This window comes from Marmota monax, unplaced genomic scaffold (genome assembly GCF_021218885.2).
Source record: "Marmota monax isolate L192 unplaced genomic scaffold, Marmota_monax_Labrador192_F-V1.1 WCK01_AAM20220418_F8-fsc00008, whole genome shotgun sequence".
NCBI classification, from domain to species: domain Eukaryota; kingdom Metazoa; phylum Chordata; class Mammalia; order Rodentia; family Sciuridae; genus Marmota; species Marmota monax.
The window spans coordinates 10,121,838-10,147,817 of NW_026694432.1; the positions used below are offsets into that span (position 1 = coordinate 10,121,838).

At 49.2% G+C, this 25,980-nt stretch overlaps 1 protein-coding gene across 2 annotated transcripts; it reads left to right on the forward strand.

The window, feature by feature from the left end:
• Positions 1-1,324: 1,324 nt before the first annotated feature.
• Positions 1,325-24,188, forward strand: Nt5c1a (5'-nucleotidase, cytosolic IA). Of its 2 annotated transcripts, XM_046469404.2 has the most exons (7): positions 1,325-1,452; positions 1,693-2,202; positions 10,258-10,425; positions 10,874-11,003; positions 12,742-12,864; positions 14,843-15,027; positions 16,563-24,188. In XM_046469404.2, exons 2-7 carry the CDS (start codon positions 2,077-2,079, stop codon positions 16,926-16,928), a joined length of 1,098 nt encoding a protein of 365 aa, XP_046325360.1. In that variant the 5' UTR covers positions 1,325-1,452; positions 1,693-2,076; the 3' UTR covers positions 16,929-24,188. The 2 variants fall into 2 exon arrangements, with proteins under 2 accessions (XP_046325360.1, XP_046325362.1); XM_046469406.2 differs by lacking the exon at positions 1,325-1,452 and having other exon boundaries at positions 1,502-2,202.
• The last annotated feature ends 1,792 nt before the right edge of the window (positions 24,189-25,980 follow it).

The following is a 25,980-nucleotide window of genomic DNA, read 5'->3' on the forward strand; positions in this document are numbered from 1 at the left end:
TATTTTGAGATAAGTTCTTGCTAAATTGCTGAGGCTGTTCTTGAACTTGTGATCCTCCTGCCTCAGCCTCCTGAGTTGCTGGGATTACAGGTGAGCACCATGACACCCAATTAGACTTTCAATTATTTATTACTATGTATGCCAGACATGGTAGCTCATACCTGTAATTCCAGTGACTTGGGAGGCTGAGGCAGGAGGATTGCAAGTTCAAAACCAGCTTCAGCAATGACGAAGCACTAAGCAACTCAGTGAGACCCTGTCTCTAAATAAAAATATAAAATTGGGCTGGGGATGTTGCTCAGTGGTTGAGTGCCCCAGAGTTCATTCCCTGGAACCCCCCCCCTCAATTATTTATTACTATGTTACAAGCTACCCCAAAGCTTAATGCTTAAACCAACACTTTATTATTTTTCACAATTTCATGAGTTGGCTGGGTCCACCTGGTTGGTTTTTCACCTTCATGTTGACTGGAGTCATATAGGTGAATTCTGCTGGGGCAAGGCTGGGGCTGAAACAGCCAAGATGGCCTCACTCATGTGCTGTCACCTGGGAAACCCAGTTCTTCACTAGCTGCTGCTTCTTTTTGCTGTCCTTTGTTTGTTTGGGGTGCTAGGGTTTGAACCCAGGACCGCATACATGCTAAGCACATGGTCTACACTGAAATACATCCCCAACCTCTATACTGGCTTCTTATACTCCGTGGCCTCTTTGCAGTAGAATGGTCCACACTTCTTTACATGGTAGCTGGTTCCCAAGAGGGCAAAAAATGGAATCTGCATGGCCTCTTAAGACTTAAGCTTGGAAACCATATAACGTAATTTCTACTGCATTCTGTTAGTCAAAGCAAGTCACAAGGCCACCTCAGATAGGAGGAATGTTATCATCAAATTAGCAAAGGCAGGCAGGGTGGGAGAGGTCTGGGGTCATAACTAGAAATTATCTGCTAAGTCTTGGGAAGGACAAACACACATCCCCTCACTCCTATAACCTTTTTTGGTTACTATAATTTCCCTCTTTTTCCCAAACAAGGTTTGGTTGGTTCCTCCTTACATGGTGGAGGCCAGGAAGATCCCTCCTTTCTGTATTCACTCTTAGACTTCCTGACCTGTTCCTTGGAATGGGTGATATTCATAGTTCAGGGCTCTGCACCAAAGGGACAATACCGTGGAATTCCAAAAAAAAAAAACAAACAAACAAACAAAAAAAAACCTGCTTAACATTTGTTTCCTAGGCCCTACTTCTAAGCTCCCGCCTCCAGCCCCTCCATAACATGTAAATAACCACTCCCAATTCGGCAGGTGGGACCTGGGAACGCACGCCCTCTGCTGGCCAACAAGGAGCCAGAGAGAATCTGGTCTCAGAGTCCCAGTTTCTTCGATCTGGGTTTCCCGCTAGGCCAGGGCGCAGAAGAGGCAGCATCGCACGCACAGTGTCTCGACTGCCTCCGCCATGGTATAGAAGGGCTGCTGGCTGGATCTCCCACTTGCCCCCCCGCTGAGGAGCAGGTCCCTGTTGGTAGTTGGAGTTGTCCATCCACCTCCTCCTCAGTCCGCAGGATGGGGGAAGGGGACTGCTCAGGGTCCTAGGGTTCCAGCATTCTGGCATCCGAGGGGTTCAGAGGGACGGTTAGCTTTGGAAAGGAGGGTGGAGAGTCACTTTCCATTTTCTCTTTTGGTGATCACCACACTCTAGGTGAGAAAAGTTGTCAGATCTCCCCTCTCTCCATGCCCTTGAATATCATCCTGACAATCCGGAATCCGCAGCAGCCTACAAGCTTGCAAAGCTGGAACCGCATCCCTCAGTTTGCTTCAGGCGCGGGTCCGTCGGGAAAGGAGAGTTCAGCTGTACCCCGCACCTATAGCAGCAGCAGCACGTCGGCGACAGAGAGGGCGAGCCTAACCTCCCGGGTCCCCCACCCGCGGCGGGCGGGCGGGGCGGCGGCTCACCCTGACACCCTGGCCGCTGCTGCCCGCCCTCTTCTCACGCCCCGCCGCGCCTTCCCTCCCGCAGCCCGGCCCCGCGAGCTCCGCGTCTCCGCAGCCGCCTGCTCCAGCCCGGCAGGGTCAGAGCTGGAGCATGGAACCCGGAGAGTCCCGGGAGGCCCGGGAACCTGGACCCGGGGCAGAGACCGCCGCGGCCCCGCGCTGGGAGGAGGCCAAGACTTTCTATGACAACCTCGCGCCCAAGAAGAAACCTAAATCGGTAAAAGCCGGGCATGGATGGGGAGATCGCGCCGGGAAAGGGTCACTCAGAGGCGGGTTTGCAAGGCCCCTGGGAAGGGACCCGTAGTGCCCCTCTGGGAGGGAACGTAGCTCCTCTGCTCCAGAAAGCGCCCAGCAGTTGGCTCAGGCTCGGGTTTATTTTGGGAGCTCTGTTCTGGTGGTTGTGTGTTGTTGTTGTTTCTTTCTTTCTTCTCTCCCCCACCCCTCGGCTCAGTTTCCACGCCAGGGTCCCCCTCCCCCCAAGTGTTATCACTGCTCAGATTGGGCTGCGACCCCAGATTACTTCCTTCCCCACTATCCGGGGTGCTTGGGTGCACTTGTTGGCAAAGCTGGTCAACCCGGCCTGAAGTAGCGTCCCAGGCTCCGGTAACTCGAAACTGGAAACGCGGCTCCTCTCTGTGTGCTCCCCTCTCCACTATCTGGGCACCGGGCTCGGGACCCAAACCTCTGCGTTCGGGCCATAGCTTGGGGCCCTGCTCTCGGTGTCGGGATGCTGCCCTCCCTGCGTCCTAAAAGGAGCTTCTTGCTCCAGGCACTGGGGATCTGCTCTGTGCGCTCAGGCCTTTTTGCCCCTCATTCTAGGGTCCCAACGCTGGGTTCTGCACCCCAGTAGCAAGCTCTGCTCCCCCTTTGAAATGGATATTAACATCCCAAAGTTGAGTCCAACCTTTGAGACCTCACACAGAGGAAAGAGCTCCTCTTCCCCTGTGGAATAAATCATAAAGCCCTGGTCTGCCTTTAGCCTTGCTCAGTCCATCTTCCCAGATCTCAGAGCTTGGGGAAGGGACTGAGGATAAAGGCTGGCCTGGATGTATTCAAAGGACCTTAAAGCTTCCTTTCAAAGAGCCTTCTCTAGGAAGCTCACCCCAACAGTCATTCTTTGGACATCTCTAGGCCTTGGTCATCCATGGCATTGAGATACTGATTAAACTGTGCCCCAGTCAAAGGAGATCACAGTGCACTGTTGGAGGCTCTGGAGATGGTGGGTGCTCAAAAAAAGATCCCACATGGTGCAGTGGGAGCATAGAGGAGGGAGTGACTGCCCACCAGGAAAGGCTTTGTGGAGTTGGTGTTTCAGCTGATCTTAAAACCTGAGTAGATGGAGTTTCCCAGGCAGAGAGGGAAAAGATGGAGATGTCTTTGAAATCAAGGACTGTGTTTCAGAATCAGGACTCAGTAGGAAAATGTGGGGTTATTCAGAGAAGAGTAACAGAGATGCTGTTGGGTGGAGGAACTTGGGGCTTGTGGACAGGGCCTTAGTGAGATGAGGTTTTCAAACTAGGTTCTGTGGAGACCCATGTTTCAGGGGGCCTGCAGACAATTGAATACAATTTTCTTTCTTCTTTAAACTATGTTTTAAACTATTAAAAATATGTGATAAAGCCCAACTCACTCAAATGTGTTCATTGGAGATTTCAGCACTATGGGGACCAGAGACATATTAACTTGTGCTACAGGTTTATTATTATTACATTTTTAGCAAACCTCAGAATAAAGCTTTTCCTCAGTTCTATTTAATAGAAAAGCATCTTGAGATTGTAAGCCCCATTATTTAACAAAATTAAAACCATTCCCACTTGCAACCACTTATCTGTATGAATCAGGGCTTTCTCAACCCTGCTCCAAAACAAAAACAGAAACAAATTGGCTGGATTCTAAAGCTTAAGTCTGCCCTGGCGTCCCCACCCCTGGTTTTATGTTTGTTCTCATCAAAACAACTGTGTTGTTTTTGTTGGTTGACTTTATAATAAATACATTCATAAATATATATTATATGTTTGAATTTGTAAAATAAGCTCATACCTATTATTTATGGCAATATGATTTTCATTTTGAGGTTCTGCCTAAGAGTTCATTTGAATAAAAGATCAACCTACATTAAAAAAAACAACAACAAAACATGGAGACCATAATGGACCTATTATAGGATTTTTCAGCAGGGGATTAAATTGATCCCTTATTTTTTGCCTGATCCCATTTTCATTCTAGATGATCACTCTAGGTCTGTTTGCTGGATGGATTGGAAAGGGCAGATTTGGCAGAAGGCAAAACAGACAGAAGGCAAAGCTAGATTGATGTTGTGGTCTGGGGGCTGGAGAGGAGATGGATGTTGGAGATTGGAGTGGCTTCAGTGTTCCAAATCCTATTCCTCCCCAAGCACCAAGAACCAGGGAGCTCAGGCCCAGAGGTCAGTCATGACCCCTCCAGCCTCCCTCATGGATCTCTGGGAGGCAAGGAACCTGGAGGCTTCCCAGCTCCTATTCCTTCCTGTAGTAGCCCCTCTTCCCACAGGCTATTTTGGGGGCTTTAGGCCTCCTGGGCCCCATCAGGGCCTGGCCCGGACTTATTCTTATTCCCAGGAGCCTGAGGGAAATATTTAACTGAGTGAAGGCACATAGGAGGCCCTCACCTTATGGGGTCAGAGGACTTCCTCAATCCAGAGCTCTTCTGTTCCTTTCTCCCAGTCACCCTTCTCTCTCTAAGTCCTTCCAGAAATAATAGCATTTTGGCTATGTTCCTATCTTGGGTGCACTAGGCAGAATCATGTTGATTTATATGGAAGCTTCTCAGGCAGGCTGGAGTGGGAGTGGTAGCTGAGCTGCCCTCTATTAATCTTCCTTCCCCACCCCCTAAGTCAGAGCAATGCCTCAGCCCCAGCAGAAGGCAGGGAGCTGGCAGGACTCTGGCTTCCTAGAGCCAGAGCTTCCAGGCTGAACCACTGAATTGTTTTGACCCATTTCCCAGTCTGAGATGTGGGCTGCTTTCTGATTTTGGTGCACCTGACAACACGTGACCAGGTGTTAGAGATTTGGCCAGGCTCAGGAGGGTCTCTAAGCAGCCTCTCACCTGTTCTTCCGGTCAGCTTGGAGTCTTGACTGCCATTCATCTATTCCAGCTGGAGCCGCATTTCCTACAGCAGCACATGCCCTGGAGGCCCTTCGACCCCACTTTACTTGGTGTTGTGTTGAGAGTAGTCTGGGGGTGGAGAGCAGAGTCCTTGTCTTGGGAATTCCATTTGAGAGGGAAAAGATGCCCTGTCCTGAGACTCTACCTCTCACCATTTCTCCCAATCTGGAAAGGGAGGCTAGGGAAGGTATATCCAAGGAAGTCACTAAAGTAACAGAGATTGGGGACTTCTGGGAGCCATTGAGGAGGGCCATATCAAGGGAACTGCTGTGTGGACAGAGGCCAGGATGGAAGTCGAAAATTGGGATCTCATCTTGGCTCTGCCTTGACTTTGCTGTGTGGTGTAGAACAAAACTGCCCCTCACTAGCCTACTTCCCTATCTGGAAAAGAGGGAAATAGAGACTCCTCGGGCCAAGGCAGCCAGGATGATTTTTCTTGCAATGGTCAGGAGTGGGAAGAGATGGGGTCTGGGTAGCTCGGCCAGAGGAGACTTAGGACTTGGCAGTCTGGCAGAGACTGTGGGACAGAAAGTGGGGACTGAGACCTTGGCTGGCTGCCTGGGCTGGAATGACAGGCTTGGGAATCTGCCTGAAGGGACTGGGGAGCAGCTGGCTCTCTATCCTTCAAGGGAGCATGGGTCTGTCCCTGGGGTAGTAAGCCCAGAGGATAGGGTAGGCTAAGCCCTGTCTCAAAAGCATATAGAATTCCTAGATTCATGAAGAGTGAATGTCCCCACCTCTGATCCTACCCTTACCATCTATGGCCATCACCCTATCACCCCTTTCCTTTAGGGCTTTTGACTTTAGCTTCTTCCTTGAAGGATCACCAGTGTTGATGGGGCTAGGGGGTGCCCAGCCCAAGGAAACACAGACATACAGTGTTCAGCAACTGGGAAAGACATTTGGGTTGAGCCTAGGAGGAGGACCTGTTCCACCACTCCTTACACTGACCCTACTTGCCACATACACCATCTTGGTTGGGGTTAAAAACTAATACTTTGCCAACTGAGGTCAGTCAGTCACATGACCTTGGGGAATTCTTTGGCTCTCTATTCCTGTTTTTAGGTCCTAAAGCTGCACTTGCCACTAACTATATGTAGATATATAAGTTCATTAAAATTAAATGAAATTAAAAACCCAGGTCTTTGGTCTCACTAGCTACACTTCAAATGCTCCATAGCCACATGGACAGCACAGATTATGGAACATTTGCATTATCACAGGAAATTCCACTGGACAGTGTTCTTCTAATGAATGGCATGAATCCCTGCCTTGAAGAAAATCATAAATAAGATCTACGGTGGCAGGGATCTCCTGTATTGTTTTCAGCTATGTCCCCAGCATAGTGCCTGTCACACGGTGATCATTCAGTGTTATCAACTGATTGGAGCCCAGGTTTGACCCCAGAAAGAAGCAGTGGGATGGGGTCCATAGTTCACAGGGCTACCAGGAACAGGCCAGAATTTGAGGTCCACTCACAAGTCTTGACTTCAATCTAAGCCCCTGTCTCCTTATCTATAAAGTAGGAATCATGATCTAGGACTTCCCAGGTCACAGAGATGTGGAAGGACTCTCTGGGTGTCCATGAATCCCTTGGGCACCCACATTCTGATCCTTGCCAGGGACTAAAAAGAGTCCAGCTGCTGTCTGTGGTGTCAAACTCCTCTCCCCTTTCCACCAGAAGTGGGTGTCTTAGACCATTTGGGCTGTTATAACAAATAGTGCCATAAACTCAGTGATTTTTACTATAAACAACATAAATTTATTTATTTATGGAAGCTGAAGTCCAAGATCAAGACACCAGCAGACTGGTATCTGATGAGGGTCCACTTTCTGATTCAAAGATGGAAACTTCTAGCTGTGTCCTCACATGGTGGAACAGGCAAGGCAAGCTCTCTGGTGTCTCTTGTAGGACTACTAATCCCATCGTGACCTGATCACCTCCCAAGTCCTCACCTCTTACTACCATCACCTTCCCTATCACACCGTGAGCTCTGAGAATAGGAGCCATGTCTCTACCCAAGCTCAGGTGTCCGGCATAAAAAACTGGTCAATGTCCACCAGTTTTATACCAACTAACAAAATATTTTCTGGGCACCTGCTATATTTGAAGCAATCTGAACAGATGAGGGCACTGCAGTGGAATTTCTGTTTCATGTTAATTTTTTCATTTTTGTTTTGTACCGGGGATTAAACTCAGGGTCACTCAGCTACTGAGCCACATCCCAAGCCCTTTTTTTGTATTTTATTTAGAGACAGGGTCTCACTGAGTTGCTTAATGCCTCAATTTTGCTGAGGCTGGTTTTGAACTCAAGATCCTCCTGCATCAGCCTCCCCAGCCACTGGGATTATAGGCATGTGCCCCCGTGCCTGGCTCCATGTGAAGTTTTTTATTGCACACACTTTCTTATTGAAATATGTTAAAAGTATATTGATGCTGGGCCCAGTGGTGCACACCTGTAATCCCAGTGACTCTGAGGCTGAGGTAGGAGGATTGCAAGTTTGTGGCCAGCCTCAGCAACTTAGTGAGACCCTTGTCTCAAAATTTAAAAAACTTTTAAAAGGGGAGTGTTGTAGGAAGGGCCTTGTCTGGTGTGTCTTTTATAAGAATAACTAATCCCATCATGACCTGATCACTTTCCAAAGGACTCACCTCTTACTACCAATACTTTGAAGATTGGGTGGCAGCAATAAGTGGCAGAGCACCCCTGGGTTCAATCCAATGAATGTGACATAACTTTTCTATGTTCATATGTGAATATACTACCAGTGAAACTCCACATCATGTACAACCACAAGAATGGGATCCTAACTAGAATAAGTTATAGTCCATGTGTATATAATATGTCAAAATAAACTCTACTACCATGTATATCTAAAAAGAAAAAATAATTTTTTTAAAAAATTAAAAACATATATACATGTATATGTGTGAAATATTTTTGAAATATGTTAGAATTCCAGAGGTATTAAAGGTTTGCTGAGCACCTTTCTGTGCCAGGCACAGAGATATAGTAATGAAACCAGACATGGTGGCACACATCTATAATCCCAGCGACTCAGGAGGCTGAGGCAGGAGTATCACAAGTTCAAGGTCAGCCTCAGTAACTTAACAAGACTCTCTCTCTCTCTCTCTCTCTCTCTCGTGCTGGGGATTGAACCCAGGGCCTTGTGCATGCAAGACAAGCATTCTACCAACTAAGCTATACCCCCAGTCCAGGACCCTGTCTCAAAATAAAAAAAATAAAAAACTTCTGGGGGCTTCGCTTGCTGGTAAAGTGTCCCTGGGTTTAATCCCCCGTACTACTACTGGTACCAATAATAACAATAACAGATGAGATACTCATGTTCCTGCTTCCTTCCTAAATTCACCTAGAAAAACGTTAAATAAGTGATTATAATTTAATGTTAATTGTACTAAGAAGGAAACCCACAGGAGAGGTATCAAATGGAGACTGTGGTGAGGGTAGTCTTCCTAGAGGTGACAGTCTAATTTGGGACCTGTAGGTTGAGTAGAAGTTAGCTGGACAGAGAGTATGAGAAACAGCATATCCATAAAGGGAACAGCAAAGGCTCAGAGGAAGAAGGGGAGGGTGTGTCAGATATGAGAAAGGTCACATTGAACAAGACTGGGAAAGCAGAAGCTGAGAGTGGGGAAAGAGAAAGGGGTCTGTTGTGAAGGACTTCCAACTCCATACCAAAGGCTGCCAATTCCACTCTGAAAAGAGTGGTCACCACTGAAGAGGTGGGCTGTGCTCCCATCTGCACTTTAGGAAAATCCCCCGACAGCAGCATGAGTGAGAAACTGTAGAGGGTGAGAGGTGTTGATGGCCTGGTGTCTGGTAGAGAAGACAGAAAGAAGTGGCTGGACCTTGGTCGTATTGACTGCTTGGGGTGATTGGCTGATGGAGAATGGAGCCGGGGAAGAAGAAGGAGTGAAGCCGCTTCAGGGTTCTGCTTCTGTGGACAGTGGTGTGTGGGAGACCAACCTAGCACGTGACTGAGTTAACTCCCCTGCTGGGCTATGTGGCGTCAGGCACCCAAGCCGCTAGACTGCCTTGCTCTTCTAGGGTTCGAGTGACCTGTGTCTTCCTGCCCAGGCTGTGTCTTCCTACAGCCCCATGGGTGGAGCTATGCTCACCTGTTCCTTTATAATCTTACCCCTTGCCCTGTTTAGGATAGAATGTTCCATGGAAGTGCCTTGTGTGTGTGTCCCCTTCTCTTACTGTGCCTTTGAGTGTGGCCTACCCAGGTGTCAGTCAACCTGCTGACAGTGGACATCATGAAGATAGACTCAGCCCCCTGAAACCTGATCCCTTGTCTCATTTGAATAGCTTCTCCTCAATAAAAGGGGTCAGCACTTGCTCTCTCTCTCTCTCTTCCTGTGGACCTTTAAGGTCAGAGGAGCTGTCACAGTGACCCAAAGAAAAAGGTATTTGTGTCTCTTGTGTGGTTATTTTGATGCAGCCCAGTTAGCCCAGTTTACCTGGAGTGATCCCTGAGCCATTTAGTCTCTAAAACGGAAACCCGGCAGCAGTGCTGTCTACTCTTCTGGTGGAGCTCTGGAGTGGGTGGTGGTGCTGAGCCTGGAGGTGAGGGAAAGGAGGAGGGATCAAGTTGGGGGTGGAAGAAGTGGTGGGAATTCAGCCTCAGGCATGATGAGTTGAAGCTGGGGCAGTTGGATATTTGAATCTGGAACTCAGGAGACAGATCTGGGCTGGAGATAAATTTTCTTATGTAATTGCTATGTTCCTGGCCATCAATTTCTTCCTTAGGGCATGTAGCTCTCATTTCCTAATGGAAACCACCTGGATCTCAAGCATCAGTCATACTTGGGCCACATACATCATATTCATTTTTCTGTTGTATTCAGATGTCCCAACCAAATTGCGAACTCCCTGAGGGCATGTCCCTCCTTCAGATTGCACTCTAGGTGGCAAGCCATCCTCTGCCTCTGGGTTCTCTGTAAACAGGGTCCTAACCTGTCTGCCTCTTCCCAGACTGAGTCTCTTTAGGGAAAAGCCTGGGCCTGGGTCTTTTCCACGTCTTCAGTAGCTGAGGGGTTTGCATAGGAACACCTGCCCCGGAGCAAGTCTGAGTGACAGCCCTTACTCCTGCACCTCTATAGCCCAGGCCTCAGAATGCTGTCACCATTGCTGTGTCCTCCCGAGCCTTGTTCCGCATGGACGAGGAGCAGCGGATCTACACGGAGCAGGGCGTGGAGGAGTACGTGCGCTACCAGCTGGAGCACGAGAATGAGCCCTTCAGTCCTGGGCCAGCCTTCCCCTTCGTGAAGGTGAGGGGCAGGTCCTGCAGCTGCCCACAGAGTGCCTTTGTGGGGACTAGAAAAAAACACTCCCATGATTGTCTGAGCAAGGAAAAGGAGCCCCCTCTGTACAGATGCAACCCCACGGGGGCACAGGCTTGAAGAAGAGGCCACCCCTCTTCTGGACTGATGTAGCCCTGTGCCAGGTAACCAGTTTGGTGAGTGACCCTCACTCATCTCTTTTGTGAGGTGCTCCTGAAGAGCAAACACCCTGCACACCGGTGAAGAACACCATTAGGAGATTGTCCCTATGAGTTGTTCTCATCCCAGGTCTGCCTCCGACCTCCCCTGCCCTCCTCTCCCCTCCCCTGTTCTTTCCTCCCCTCTCCTCTCCTCCCCTCCTCTCATTAGATCCCTGGCCACCAGCTCCAGGTATCCATCATAAGAATCTGAGCAACAGGGTGCCCTCTCCTTCCAGGCTCTGGAGGCTGTAAACAAGCGGCTTCGGGAGCTGTACCCCGACAGTGAGGATGTCTTTGACATCGTGCTCATGACCAACAACCATGCTCAAGTGGGAGTCCGCCTCATCAACAGTATCAACCACTACGGTAAGCAGGAGGCCCTACCACACCCAGGGGATGGGCCACACCAATGCAGCATCAGTTGGTACCCACTGGACCCCTAAGTTCAGTGCTATGCTGGTGAACTGGCTGTTTACAAAAATAAAAAAAAAAAACCTGATTTGAAGTGTTGCCAGTTTTCAGGTGTCAATATTCCTGCAATGGCTGATTTCAAGCCACCCATGGTTGAATAAAATTCAACCAAATGGCTCACATAATTCGTTTGACCATAGGCTCTCCCAAGCCGACACAAGTCAGCTCCACACACAGTGCACAGGCCCCACTCCCTGTGTGACAGCAGCACTTTCTGCCCCCATGCCTCTTTACCTGCAATGAGGCTAAAAGGCCACACAAAGCTGCTGGGAGAATCATGGGCAGTTGCTAGAGTAAAAGTGCTCTGTGTCTCAGTCCACACTTTTGATTAAAAATACTTGCCGAGTACGGTGGCACACACCTGTCATCCGAGTGGCACAGGAGGCTGAGGGAGGAGGATCGTGAGTTCAAAGCCAGCCTCGGCAACTTTGTGAGGCCCTAAGCAACTTAGCAAGACCTGTCTCTAAATAAAATATAAAAGAGGGCTGGGGATGTGGCTCAGAGATTAATTGCCCCGAGCTCAATTCCACGTACCCACACCTCAAAAAAGATACTAGACCCTCCAGAGCTGGCTTCAGATGAAGAAAATAATTTATTAGGTTCCAGGGTGTCTCAGAACCTTGGGGCAGGAAGTAAAATTGGGCCCACAGAGGCCTGAAGCCAAGTACTGGAAAGCCCTTACTTACGCTTCTCTGGCAAGTTCACATTCTCTCTCTCTTTCTCTCTCTCTCTCTCTCTCTCTCTCTCTCTCTCTCTCTCTCTCTCTCTCTCTCTGTCTCTCCTCTCCCTCCCTCCCTCTCCCTGGCGGTCCCCAAACTGGATTTCTCTGCTTTCTGAATATAAAACAAGGAAAAGCAGAGAAATCCAGTTTGGGGAGAGAGAGAGAGAGACAGATTTCTAAGACCTTGTTTTAAGGAAACAAGCTAATCCAGTTGGCTTTATATAATTTACTTTAATAATTCTTTATTTGGGGTGCTAGGGATTGAATCCAGGGCTTTGTGTGTAAAAGCATGGGCTCTACCACTGAGCTATGCCCCAGCCACCAGTTGGCATGTTTTAAATATTAATTTCAAATTTATGGGAGCAGAAGTGATACTAAAAATATTTAATCGCCTGTGTGATAGATGCTGAGCAGTCCACACGCGCCAAGTAGATAGTGCTGGAGCTGGCCCTGAAAGACCTCTGTGGTGCTGCTGGGCATTTCACCTTTCTGTGGACTGTGGACTGTGGACTGTGAGCTGTGAGGAGGACAGGGGTTCTGGGTAAGGGGCTGAAGTAGTGATAGATCACTTAAAACAATCGCAGCCGTTGACCAGCAAATATTTTACACCCTTGGCAGCCATGGGAACTAACTGTTTGACAGCTGGGTCAGGTGTCTATAGGTCCCGCAGTCTATAGCATCCTGATTCCCTAACAAGAGGGAATTTCTGTGAGCTGGGAAGTTTCATCCCCATGTCATTGATGAAGGGTGAAGGGGCTCAGAAGGGAAATGCTGGCCTAAAGTCACAGAGAATCACTCTGCTGCCCACCACCACACGAATCCAAGATGGCACTCCTTAAGCACAGAGAATCCATTCTAAAACCTGGAGGATTGACCCTGGCCTCACCTGGGTGCTCTCTGCCTCCTCCCCAGATCTGTTCATTGAGAGGTTCTGCATGACAGGAGGGAACAGCCCCATCTGCTACCTCAAGGCTTATCACACCAACCTCTACTTGTCAGCTGATGCAGAAAAAGTGCGAGAAGCCATTGATGAGGGTAAGTCAGAATGAGGAGGGAAAATACAGGAAGTCTAGCAAAGTGGTCTGAGAGGTGGGAGGCCTGGGTCCTAAAACTATACAGGTGCTGGGAGTTGCTATGGTAACTAGAGAGGGGCCTGGGCCTAAACTCCTGTGATCTGTTTATAAAGTCTGAAAACAAGGCCCCACCTATTCGACTTTCCCACCTCCTGCTCTACTGTGTTAAAGATGGATTTATTCATCAGCATTATCCAACCTTCTGTTTCCATGGAAACCCTCCTTACAGCCCAGAAAGCTACTTCCTTCTAAGATTCCTCCAGGTCAGTGAGAGTTCTGTTTCCTGTAGGATCATGGGCAGTTCCTACCCTTTTTTGAGCCATTGGGACGGGGGATCCATATCCGGTCCAGGCAGAGTGATGGGCTCAAGAAATGGCCAGCATCTCCAGCAGCTGGGCTGGCCAGAGCTAAAGTGAGGCCAGGAAATCCAGGGGCAAGTTCCAACAAAGGGGAGTTCCCTCTATGAGCCCTTTTCAAGGGGAGACTATGGTGGCCAGGATAGACTCAGTCCTCCCCATTGGGTGTGTATCCAACTCACACAGGCCACAGAGGAAGGACTGCCCGGCTGCCTGAGAAGACTCCCCAGGCTGAACACTAGTGGCAGGATCCATATCCACTTTTCTCTTCCTCTTTCTTGCTTTCTCCTGCCTGTAAGCCTGGCCACTCTCCTGACGCCTCACTCTCCTGAGCTGTTGGGAGCTCCACAAGGCTTCTTTAATCAGGACCCAGGAGCCATTTCCCTAGGCAGATGTCACACTCCCTGGTTGAGGCCTGAGTGCTGACATGTAGGCATGCTTCTGTGAGCCTGTAACCTGACCTCAGGCTAGGGAGCAGGAGAGTGGTCTGGAGGGAGGCCCTGCTCAGGGTCAGATGGTTCTGGGTCACCTTGGCTTTGGCATTAGCAGAGCTGAAAAGGTGCCTAGCCTGATGCCCAGGGGCTGCCCTGCTATTGGCATCCTCAGGCTAGCGAGGTTGCTGTGAGGCCTGTACTGTTCACTCCTCCTAAAGCTCTGCTGAGCCCTGCCTCTATGATCCTGGATTCCCAAAGAGCAGGACAGAAGTGGCCTTCAGAGAGATGAAGACAAGCTGCCAGGTTTCCAGCCTCTTAGCACTGGTGCTCTGGTGTCCAGGGCAGCTCTAGCCTTTAGCCTGGGTTCCCACAGAGAAGTCCCAGTTATGGAGACTTCACACAGTCAAAGGTAGCTTGTGCTACCACCCCTAGGGCTACCTGTATTGTTTCATGGAACCCTGAATGGCCAACCTGCCCTGAGTAGGGCATACCTGGGAACCATTGTGGTTGTAGACATGGTGCCCACACCCATCCCACCCCTAATGCAGCCTGGAATCTCAATCCCAGACAGAGCCATAAGGACCTTAATTTTATCTTGGCCCAGAGAAGGTGAGTAACTTATCATAATCAACAGCGAGGGAGTGACCAGGGCTAGCCAGAGTAAAGGGCTCCTTTCCAGACCCTCCGTAGATCCATATCAGGGGTCTGTGAGGAGCCCTGAGCAGGAGAGCAGGGCCTGGTGGACTCTTCTTCCCAGGACCAGCTCTTTGGCTGATCCCTAGCGTGATTTTTCTTGGTATTAAAATTCCTTCATACTATTGGGAAAGAGCTCTTGCCCTGAGCCTCCTCCTGCCTCCAGGACTGTCCCAGACCTCTCCACATAGGTGAGGGCCCTTAGCACCCAATGTTGAAGCTACAGCTCTGTCTACTCCTATGGCCAATGTCCATGACCTAACTACTGGTTTTTAGATATTTTTAACACTAGGTCTCATTAACCTTGCCCTCTTTCCTGGTGGGGGAAAGCAGGTGGGGTGAGTGTAGCCTGAGATAACCCTCTCTGGCATAGCCTGAGACAGCCCTCTCTTGCACCACCCAGGGGGTCCCTATTGCCTGCTCTGAAGACAGACAATGCTTGCCTCTCTCTGCCCAGGGATTGCAGCTGCCACCATCTTCAGCCCCAGCAGGGATGTCGTTGTGTCCCAGAGTCAACTGCGCGTGGCTTTCGATGGGGATGCTGTGCTCTTCTCAGACGAGTCAGAGCGCATTGTCAAGGCGCATGGGCTGGACAGATTCTTCGAGCATGAGAAGGCTCATGAGAACAAACCTTTGGCTCAGGTGCTCTACATCGTCCCAGAACCCCTGAGAAGAACAAGATGGCTCCCTAGAACCTGCCCTTGGTCAGAACCAAACCTGGGTTCAGCCCAGACTCTAGCCAGGTCCTCTCACCTATCCTAAATCCCTCGTCCCTCTGGCTTGGCCCCAGCCCCCTCAGTGAGCGCCCACCCCTTTACTCAGTCCCCATCATCCTCACTGAAGTCTCCATGGTCTCTCTGAGCCCCACTCTGAACCTCTTCCCCTTCCTTGCAGCTCCAATCCCTTTTCTGAGATCTCTGTCCCTTCCTGTCCTCCTTCCTTTCTGGAGCCTAATCCCCTTTCTGAGGTCCCACCCCTTCTCTGAAGTTCTCATTCTCTAAGTCCCCACATCTTGTCGGAAACTCCCACTGCTCTACAAAAGCCTTACCTCCTCCCTCTGAATCCCCCATCCTGTCTCTGGATCCCTCAACTCCTCTCTGGTATCACCTCTGAGTAAGCTCCTGTTCCTGAAGAAACTCCCGTTCCCCTTCCTGGAGGAGGAAGAACTGGATTGGCACCCCACAGGGCCAGGCCCACTGGAGCAGGGACATCTGGTTGGGGCATGGGGTGGGGCGCTGGGACAGACTGTATGCTTGGGCCACTTCCTGCTATGCCTCGGTGAGTGGGATCAGGGACTTCAGTCACACTCAGATTGCTCAATGGGCCTCTGAGAATGGAACATGTCTTAATACTTGTTGAAAATTTCTTGGGGTTGGAGCTGTGGGGTTCTCCAGTCTTCCTGGGAGCTCCAGTTTGGATTTTCCCAAAAAATCAGTTTCTCAGAGCAAGACAATTTTCCCACTAAGTGGTCAATAGAGGCCCAAGGACTACTGCTTGCTCTGGGTCATCCAGCAAGGCAGAAGTCTCTAAGCCTAGAAGACCAACTTATTCCCAGCTACTTTAGAAATAAGCAGTCTTCATCATCTTCCAGTTCTTAATTCATATATCCTCATTAACTCATGTCTCATCACACTGTATAGAATTGAAGAATTGGGACTTTTCATTGGGTTAAGCTTCATTGCTCTGGGCACTGTAGAGAAATAAATCCTTTCCCTGCCCTCAGAGCGCTTAAGTCTGACATCCTGAGCCACCTGTGTGCCCAGGGACAGGTTCATATTCACCAGATACACATTGGCCCCTGTGTCCCAGATGTTGACAGCTGGAGGGTGTCCATGCCATAGTTACTAATTTTAATATCTTCCCTTCTGGTGGGCACAGAAGGCCATGCTTACAGAGCTGCCAGACAGACACCTGCTGATGGGGGCCTGGATAGATATGCACACTAACAATTGCCCTGGTACAGTTATTCTGGCACAGCCCCAGTCTCAGTAAGACAGACTCCAGACTGAGGTACCTACAGCCCCACTGATGCACACAGGAACCCCAGCAGGCACAGCAAAACAAGGGATCCTGAAAAGTTTTCTCATACCAACAAGGAGGATACTAGTGCCTCAGGGAGAGGAGGGGAGCACTTGTTGGGGAGGCTGAGCTCACAGTGTTCCCTTACTTTTTCATAGGGCCCCTTAAAGGGCTTCCTGGAGGCACTGGGTAGGCTGCAGAAGAAGTTCTACTCCAAGGGCCTGCGGCTAGAATGCCCAATTCGCACCTACTTGGTGACAGCACGCAGCGCAGCCAGTTCTGGGGCTCGAGCTCTCAAGACCCTGCGCAGCTGGGGCCTGGAGACGGATGAGGCCTTGTTCCTAGCTGGAGCACCCAAGGGCCCCCTCCTGGAGAAGATTCGCCCACATATCTTCTTTGATGATCAGATGTTCCACGTGGCTGGGGCTCAGGAGATGGGCACCGTGGCTGCCCATGTGCCTTACGGCGTGGCACAGACACCCCGGCGGGCTGCACCTGCAAAGCAGGCCCCATCTGCACAGTAGCTGAGCCACTTCACTTCAGGCTCCCTGTCTTAGTTCAACACCTTGTCTGGTGGCCCCTTCTAGTTCCTCGCCATTCTGTCCTTCCGCACGTCTGCCCTCATCCCTTTGGGTGAGGTACTTGTAGGAAATCGCACAGACTGGGTCAACGAACTGACTGACCATGCCCCCTTTTGGGCAAACACTGTGCCATGATCCTAGCTAGGACAGTAGGATCATGCAGAGTAGCTTGGTTTCAGGGAGAAGTTGATGGGACTGAGCAGGGGAGGATCAGCAAAGCCAGGATGCTTCAGAAGGGCCTTGGGATAAAAACCAGCCCAGTGCAGTGCCAAGAACTGCTGTGGAGAAGGTGGACTTGGCATCTGAGCTCTGCCCTGGCATTAACTGCATGACTTCTTCCCCTTCATGGTCCTCAGTTCCCACATCTTTTAGGTGGTTTCTAAATTCTCCTTTAGCCAGAGAAGTTTTTGTTTGTTTGTTTGTTTGTTTGTTTGTTTTAATGAAATTGCCTTTTGAAGAAAGCATTCTGTGCCAGGGCTGCTGGGATGCAGCCTAGAATGTACAAATCACACAAAGGGACACTTTCTCTAGGCCAGTTATAAAATGATACCTCTTCCTGTGGCCAGACCCAGGCTGAGGCTGGGCTACACAGCTTTGTTAACAAGATATAGGCTGGATTTCAGCCCCCAAATACCCTTCAGCCCAGAGGCCTTTGTTAAAGGACACAATGTTCCATAGCAGCCCTGTATATATCTTTCCATGTTTGGAAATCAATGGACAACGTGACCCATCTGCTTCCTAGAATTCTCTAAGTTGGACCATCAGGGGTCAGCTGCCAAGGTGGAAGTTTTTCAAAAAGGAGTTGGGAGGAAATTGAACCTGCACGCAAGTTCTCCTTCAGCCAGCAGGGGGCACTGCAGGCTCTTCCTGGGGAGGAGCTTTGGTAGCTGCTGCTGCCGGGTTTTCTCTGCTTCAGATTTTAGCCAAGATTCAGTTGTTGTGTCTGCCAACCCCCTCTTATTGGCCCTTGGTCCTGTTGTGCTGTTAAGCAGCTCTGCCAATGGGGAAAGAGGTGGAATATCTGTGGCCCCAAACACAGGGGGAGAAACTGCAGCGTCTGAAGTGAGCAGTTGTCCATGCTGACCCAGAGGGTAAGGCACTGCCTGGGTGAAGTAGGAAGTGTCAGGAGGTCTAATCTGAGACCCAAAAGTACCAAGGCAGTAATGACTTAGGAAGGAGCTGGATGTGCACCAGGCAAAATTCTCCCACTGTGGATAGTGAGCCGAAGGCAGTCAGAGCTGCTTTGGAAGTAACGAGCTCTCTGTCACTGGGATGTTGTGTAAGGGATTCTGGAATGAGGCAACCTCCACTCTTCCAGAAGTTCCTGAAGCACCTCCTTCACCACCTCCAGAGAGCCCTGATGAATCAGTCTCTTCCTTTGCTGAGCAGCCTTGGCTTTCTGGGAGAAAGGAAAGAAGCATGAATGGCTGATGCCCATGGAAGACCAAGAAGGGGTGAGCAGACATCTGTGTGTGCACTGATTGCCCATCTCCCCAAGGATCCTAGCTATGAGTGGGCACTTTGCAAAGAAAACCAAAGGCATCGTTAGAGGGGGCAAGAGCCTGGGGGTGAAGGGCAACCTGGGGAGCCCACCCAACCTTTGTCTTTCTGAGCACTCAGCCCAGGGTCTGAGTGAGCACATGTCCCAGGCAGTGTGGCACCAGGTAGCAGTTGCAGAAAGATAGTCCAGGAAGGAGGAAAAAGAAGACCGAGGTGCTTCCAGAAATGAGTACCAGTTTGGGCCAGGAAAGAAGTGCTGGCTGTGCTTGTGCTCTGAGTGTCAGAGGCCCAGAGAGGCTGTTTGCAGGGAAGAAGGGCAAGGCTGGATTGAGTGGCCGAGACAGACATTACCACAGCTGCCTTAGGGCCACTGGCATCATGGCACCCAGATGGGCATGTAATGAAGGTGTTTTTGTACACAGCCATTTCCATCACATAACCAGGACTCTTTAGGCCAGCAGAGGCAGCCTTGGGGCAGAAAGTCTGGTGTGGAGCTTCCTCTAAATCAGTGCTTTTTGCCTGGCCATAGATGCTGTGCAACCTAAGAACAGTCACAGGGAAATGAAAAGGAAGAGAGAGGGAACTCGGCCTCAGGTCACCTCCATTTTGGCAGGAGGTGACAAAAAGCCTCTGGCCTACCTGCCACTGGGGTCACAGTCATGCTCTTGGAGGAGCCTCCAGGACTCACAGAGCCAGTGGCCAAAAGAACCCTACAAAGCTGGACACAGTCCAGGCTCATAGAATGGCATCAGGCTGCCTCACTAAGAAGGACTTATGCATGGTGAGGGCAGCAGATGTCATCAAATTGAGATAAACTTCATAGATTCTAAAACCCATGAAGTCCATCCCGAGGGCCCAACGATGAACACCACAGACCCTTCAGCTCTCTGAGGAAGCAGGAAAATGTGATGCTAGAAGCAGAAAGATAAGGTACAATAAAATCTGTGGATTTCACTGGGGCACCATTAATAGCTATAGAGAGCCTTGGGCAATGAAGAGACACTGAAGGTCCAAACTCTATTACTGAAACCACAAATGAGCACCTCAAGCCTAGAAAAGGGCTTTCAGAAGCTGGAGTAAAAATCTAGAAGTCCTGGGGGCATGTTTCATCACAACCAGACCAGATGGTCTCAGTACTGAAGAGGGACCCAGAGGTGAGGAGCATTGTTTATTGAATCACCAGGAAATTAAAAAGCCAGATAAGCATCAAAGCCCCAGGCCTGACTTAAGACTGCAGCACCAGGGCAGAGGTGCCACAGCTTCTGGAATGCTGGACCCTTTAGTTGAAAATACCACTTCCCCAAGTTCTGCAGATCACTGGACCCAGGAGTGATTGCCAACAATGGAAGTGACCCAGTGGAACTGCCATTTAGCAGGAAAGCAGAAGCCCTGTTATTAATCACCGAGACTGCTAAGATCATTGCAGATAGCCCCCTCCCCTACCTGAGAGGCAAATCAAGAATAGTGGGAATGTAACAGAATATGTCAGGAACAAAAGAAAAGAAACCAGCAAGAAGTTCAAATCCAAGATGAATTCAGCATTATAATGATATTCAGCTGGTGTACACCCATACAGCCAAACTGATGATCAAAATATTGAAATACCTCCATACCAGGTGGCAAATAGTCCTGCCCTGAGTCCCCTGAGTATCCCTTGGTGACCTCAATTATTCTGGGCCCTACAGTGTGAATGCTCCATCTTCCCACGGTTCAGCCTTGCAGAGGCTGTGCTAGCACCATGGCCAGAGTCCATTCTGTTTCACAATGTCTTGGCCTTGCTGGTTTAGGGAGCTAAAGTAACTAGCCCAAAGCCACCCAGATAGTGAGTGGCAGCACTGGGACTCCCAGATGTGTCTGTATGTTGCTAGAACCAGGCTCCCCGCTATTTTCCATACCATTCTACACGTAGTGATGGCAAGAGAAGTCCCACTCTGAGATCTTCACCAGAGAAGCTCTCTAGACAGCCAGTGAAAATGTTGATTTCCTGCATGTGGAACTGCTGGAATACATCTGACTGGGCAGATTGTGGTTATAGATTCATAAATAGCTGGAAATCAATTTAAATCAGAGCCAAAGATTTGCAGATCCCTGGGGCACTTTCAAACAATCCCAAATTTGGTGGAACCTTGTTTGAAGACCCCTGGTTTGAGCAAATGAAGAATTTGATAAATGAGGGGCTCTTGTACCAAATATGACCTACCCCCTATTTTTTTCAAATTTCTAGTTTTTTTTCTTGTGTGCATGTGTTATTGAATTTTGGGTTTTTGTTTGTTTTGGTACTTGGGATTGAACCTAGGGATGCTTTACCATATCCCTTTTTATGTTTTATTTTGAGACAGGGACTCACTAGGCTGCTTAGGTCCTGGCTAAATAGCCCAGCTTGACATTGACCTTGCAATCTTCCCGCCTGAGGCTCCTGAGTTACTGGAATTACAGGTGTGTGCCACCACACCTGCTATTTTTTAATGCGGCATGTGCTCTAGTTTACACATGTCTCTGACTGCTTTTGTACTCCAGCAGCAGAGTTGAATGGTTACAACAGAAACTATGAAGCAAAAAATATTTTTTTCTGGCCCTTTACAGAAAAAATTTTCCTGACCCCTGGGCTAAGACAACATCCACAGCCACACCTCAGTGGGATGAAATAGGTCACATGCCCCGAAGCACATGAGGACAGAGGTTGGCTCCACTGCCAAGGGGGATAGGCTCTGTGCCCCTCTGATCCTTGCCTGCACTGCAAATCCATTTGAGGATTTAAGATTCCAAGTTTTTATTATTCTCAAGTGACCCAAGCTGATGTGGGAGGGGCAGGGAGCAGGACCCTTGACTAGGGATGATCTCTGCTGGTTGTTCAGCATCTGCTCAGAATGGCTTTGTGTTTTCGCCTCTTTGTGGTCCTCATGGGGTCTTTTGGGCAGTGATGAGTGCTGGTAGAGGGATGGGGGATAAATGTAAGCTTTGGATAAAGTGAAGTGCCCACTGTTGACTTGAGTGCCTCATATCAATGAGTCATCCATGTGCATGCTCTGAAAACAAGGACAAATTCTTCATGAAGAGGGTTCCAAGAGGGCTTTGGCTGGCTCAGAAGTTATTTATCACATGAAAGATCAAAGTCCAGTAAAAGCTGGAATGACAGTTTTCTTGTGCTGTGAGGGTGTGAGCAACAAACTTCCCTTCACCAACAAGCTGTGGACCGGAAGCTTCCAAGATCCATCATAGAAATAGCAGTGTGGAAGTTGTCCCATCTACAGCCACGGTTGTTGTCACCATTCCATCATGAGAGTTCTCTCTTCTAAGCCTAGACTTGGCCTCAGAATCCTTCTCAACCCAGCATTCCAGGCAGTCTCTACCAGTGGGTTGGAGGTGAAAGATGAAACCTAGTTTGTCCTATCAATGTGGCTATTGCTTTCCAGGAGTCCTGGATGTCCACACTTTGATACTGTGCTGCAACTCTGAGGACACCAGGCTCTCACCTGATTCCAGTGAAACACAGTGAGAAGGAGGATAATGGCATCCCATGGTTGGCAGCTTATCTGGAAGGGGCCCTGAGAAGCAGTGTCTGGGTTTTGTCCTGGGTCTCTAAGAAAAGTGCAAAAACCCCTCTTGCCAGTAGGTGGCACTGCATGCCCGCACTCAGCTGCCAGCTGTAGTGATTTTATTCACTGGTTTACTTTCATCTTCTTTCATTCTACTTAATACTATGCTGGACTTTCCCTATCAAGTAGCCCTTGCCAGCCATAAAGGACTTCAGGTGCTCTGAAAATGTTTTCTAAGCATACCTGAGTGACGAGCTGATTGTTCTTGCCGATAACACTGTGATTGTGTGGATGCACACAATGTGTGCAACCAGATAAAAACTGTGCATGTGTGTATATTTATGTGGGTATGTGTAGTGGCTCAGGTAGCTCTTCTGATGATGCTGTGTGTGTGTGTGTGTGCATGTTTTCACTCCTCACTAGGAGTGTACAAACTGTTATCTCCATTAATTGAGGATCCTCAGTTTGTGGGGGCCAGCCTTGCTTCTTGGAACTGGTTCTGGCTGTTCCCATCATCTCATGGACATTGCATGTGTGTAGCGTGGGGGCCACTGAGGTCAGTCCCCTTAGCCTTCTTCTGCAACTTCTAGCCTCTGGCCAAAGCCTTGGCTTTTAACCCTGTCTCCCACCCCTACGCTCTGTAGACTTAGCAAGGAAGGGATAAGAATCTGGGCTAGGACAATGCTTTTGACTCTACCTGCCTAACTCCACTTGTTTCTTCCCTCCTCCTAATAGTGCCACAGCCAACATGTACAGTTGGGCAGATTGTGTATTGCAAAGCTCTAGAGGAGCCCATTCACACTTGACATGGGTGAAGCCCAAAGCTGCAAAATCTGCCGAGTGTGCACAGATACCTGGCCATGTCATGGCTGTGTCTAGGATAGTTGCTTTCCTCCCTGAACCCTGGCCCAGCCCAACCTAGGCTAGCATTCCTTTCTCTGCTTGGATGTTCTAGTCTGAACTTCTAGCCAAAAGTGACTTACCCTTGACCTTGATTGGGAAGTATCTCTCTGATGAGCCAAGTCCCAGAGGAGTATGAAAGTGAAATATGGCTGGGAACTTTTAGTTACTCATCTTTGCCAAGTAAAAGGCCCCATAAGGTGAATCAAAACTGCAGATGGAGGTCATTGACTTCTGTCCTCCTGGCTTATGGGTGGCTACTCCTTCATGGGAAGTCTGCCACTGAATTAGGGTAAAGGCTCAAGGCTGGACATGTAGCTGCCACCACATAGAAAATCACTGAGATCACCACAGACCAGTTGCACAGGCACAGGTCACAAACCCTGATGCCTACAGGGGCTGAGCAGCAAATAGAAATGAGTAAAGGGGATTAGCCGAGCCATTAGGGAGATGGAAAACAGTGACCAGGGCCCGACAGATGGCTGCCATGTGGGAATGCAGGCTGATATTGCTGGATATTCCACCCAGTTTTTCCCAAGAACCTAGAAGTCTGGACTTTGGGATGTTGGCAACTATTTCAAATTCAGAAAACACCAGGCAGGCCAAAAAAAGCATATCTTGTAGGCTAAATATGGCCCTTGAATCTCCAGTTTACACTGCTACCTGGGCCCAGGGAATTGGGATTTTTAGAACCAAGTAACTGAGAGTAGGAGGTCATTAAACTCAGGCTCATAGTTTGAGGACGACAAGAGTTCAATCCCTGTGTGTTTTACATTTAATAGTCCCATTTCCTTGATCTCTGGTTTCTACTTAAAAGCATCTCAGTATCCCCAGATTAAAACAAGATTAAGAGTGAAGCCATCACACACCGTGGGGCTGTGTCTACCTGGCAGAGGCCCTTTGCTGCACACCATTTGCTGCCCAGCTTCTCCCTCGCCTGCTCCCCCTGAGTTGCTGTTTATGAGAAACCTCCCAAGTGCCTCCTTTAGAGGTCGGAGCATGTGCCTCTTCATCTCCATGAGTCCCCTCACCTGGGGTTAGGCCTTGCACACCCTTCCCAGCTTTCCTCCCTCACCTGCTCTTAGCACGCCCCATGGTTCCAGCTAGGTCTGGCTTTTTGCATCATTCACCGGGTCACATGATCAAGGGCTATACGCTTGTCCCCGTGGACCCCTCTCCCTCCTCGTGCTTGTCAATGCCTTCATTTACAACGAGGGCTTCTGCTTCTTAAAAGCCATTCAAATAAACAGAAAAGGTTTTGAATAAATTTATATTGTCTCATTTTTTCTCCCAAAACTGTATTCACAAACTGGTGTATGGCCCCTGAGAAATGTTAATGGGGGTATAGGTAGTGAGCAGGACTGGGACCAGTTTCATCCCTTGGTATGGGGGTCTCTCTGTAGGTTCTCCCCTCTCATGAAGACCGCCCTGAGGGGAGAATCTGCAATGGATGGCAGTCCTGAGCCTCTCAGAAAGCAAGCTTTCCCCAGTAGGGCTCCTGACATGGACTCAGTGTTCCCATCTGGAACTACAAAAGGTGGACATGGCGTAGGAGGGAGAAGAGAAGAAGAGAAAGGATTAAGATGGAGGAGAAAGGGGTAACCCCAATTCCAAACTTATTGTCACATGATCTTTTTCCCTGTATCTCAGCATCTTCCTGCATTTCAGAGTCTCTGTGGAGCCAGATCCTGAAGACTGAGTGATTCTTGCTCAGAGTGTCTCATGATGCTGTAGTCAAGCTGCAGCCAGCCATCTGAAGGCTTGATGGGGGCTGAGGGATCCGCTTCCAAGATGGCACACTCATATGGCTGTGGCAGGTGGCTTTAGTCCCTTCCCACAGGGTTGCCTGCGTGTTCTCATGACATTTCTGTTAGCTTCCCCTGAAGTGAGAAATCCAAGAGGGAACAAGAAAAAAGCCACTTGGTCATTCATGACCTAGCCTCAGAAGTGACACATTACCACTTCAACCACATTCTATTGGTCACACAGATCAACCCTGTTACAGTGTGGGAAGGGACCATACAAAGGTGAAAATACCAGGAAGTAGAGACCATCAGGGCCATCTTGGAGGCTGGCTACCAGATGTCTTACTTCCATCAACCTGGTATAACCAGGGTCCTCCAGGGTTATTTTAGCCTCCTCTGACTCCTGGCTTAACTAGTCTCAAATGCACCTCCACAATACTCCCAACAGGAAGTCCCTCCAATTTCTCACCTCCACCCACCCAATCACCAGAGCTGGGGAAAAATGATATTCCTCACCCACTTCCTTCCGCCCACCTCCCATCCAGGAGAAGCCCCCCTCCAGGAGCCCCAGAATCACCAGCTTGGAGACCTCAAGGAAACTGTGTTCTGATGTCTCTATCTCACTGGGCATCTTTACAATGCCCATAGGTCAGCACTACCAGAGCTGGTATGCAGCCAGTGGACCATGTCCTAGGTGAGGGAAAGGGCAGAGCAAAGGGTGGCTGGTGACCAGATACCCTCTGCTACTAGCCCTGAATGAACAAACCCAGCCCTCTGAACTGATTTCCACTTACAGATGAGGAATCTGAGGCTCACAGAGGTAAAGTCACTCATTCAAGGCTAATAAGTGACAGACAATTCAAGTCATCTGACTCCAGAGTGTCTCTTAAGTGCTATACTCTCCTGACTCTCTTTTACATTTTTAAGATAAACCCCACAGAAGAAATTTGGAACTCTAATTAAGTTAGTTTGAGTTATATCTCCTCAAACCTCAGGAATAGAACGAATTATTTTCTGCCACTGGAGTTACGCTGGGCAAAAGTTTTAGGAACGGTCTTTGGTGGACACCTCTCTAAGAAGTAGAGCCATCTTTATGGATGAAAAGACTGGTTGCTGTTGCCCTATTATTTTTTGCCTGGGTGGGAGACCTGAGTGAAATTTTCTTGTCCACATTTTACAGAAGAAGAAACCAAGTCTTAGAGAAAGAAAGCCCCTTGTCTGAGGACACACAATGTTAGATGCAGAAAAGAAATTTAACCCCAGGCTATTGATCCCAGTTCAGTGCTATTCTGTCTGAAGTGCCATATTCTCACA

Coding starts and splice junctions, on each gene's coding strand:
- Nt5c1a (XM_046469404.2), top strand. CDS start 2,077: ATGGAACCCGGAGAGTCCCGGGAGGCCCGGGAACCTGGACCCGGGGCA. Junction 12,865..14,842: donor GCGAGAAGCCATTGATGAGG/GTAAGTCAGAAT, acceptor CTCTCTGCCCAG/GGATTGCAGCTGCCACCATC. Junction 15,028..16,562: donor AGAACAAACCTTTGGCTCAG/GTGCTCTACATC, acceptor ACTTTTTCATAG/GGCCCCTTAAAGGGCTTCCT.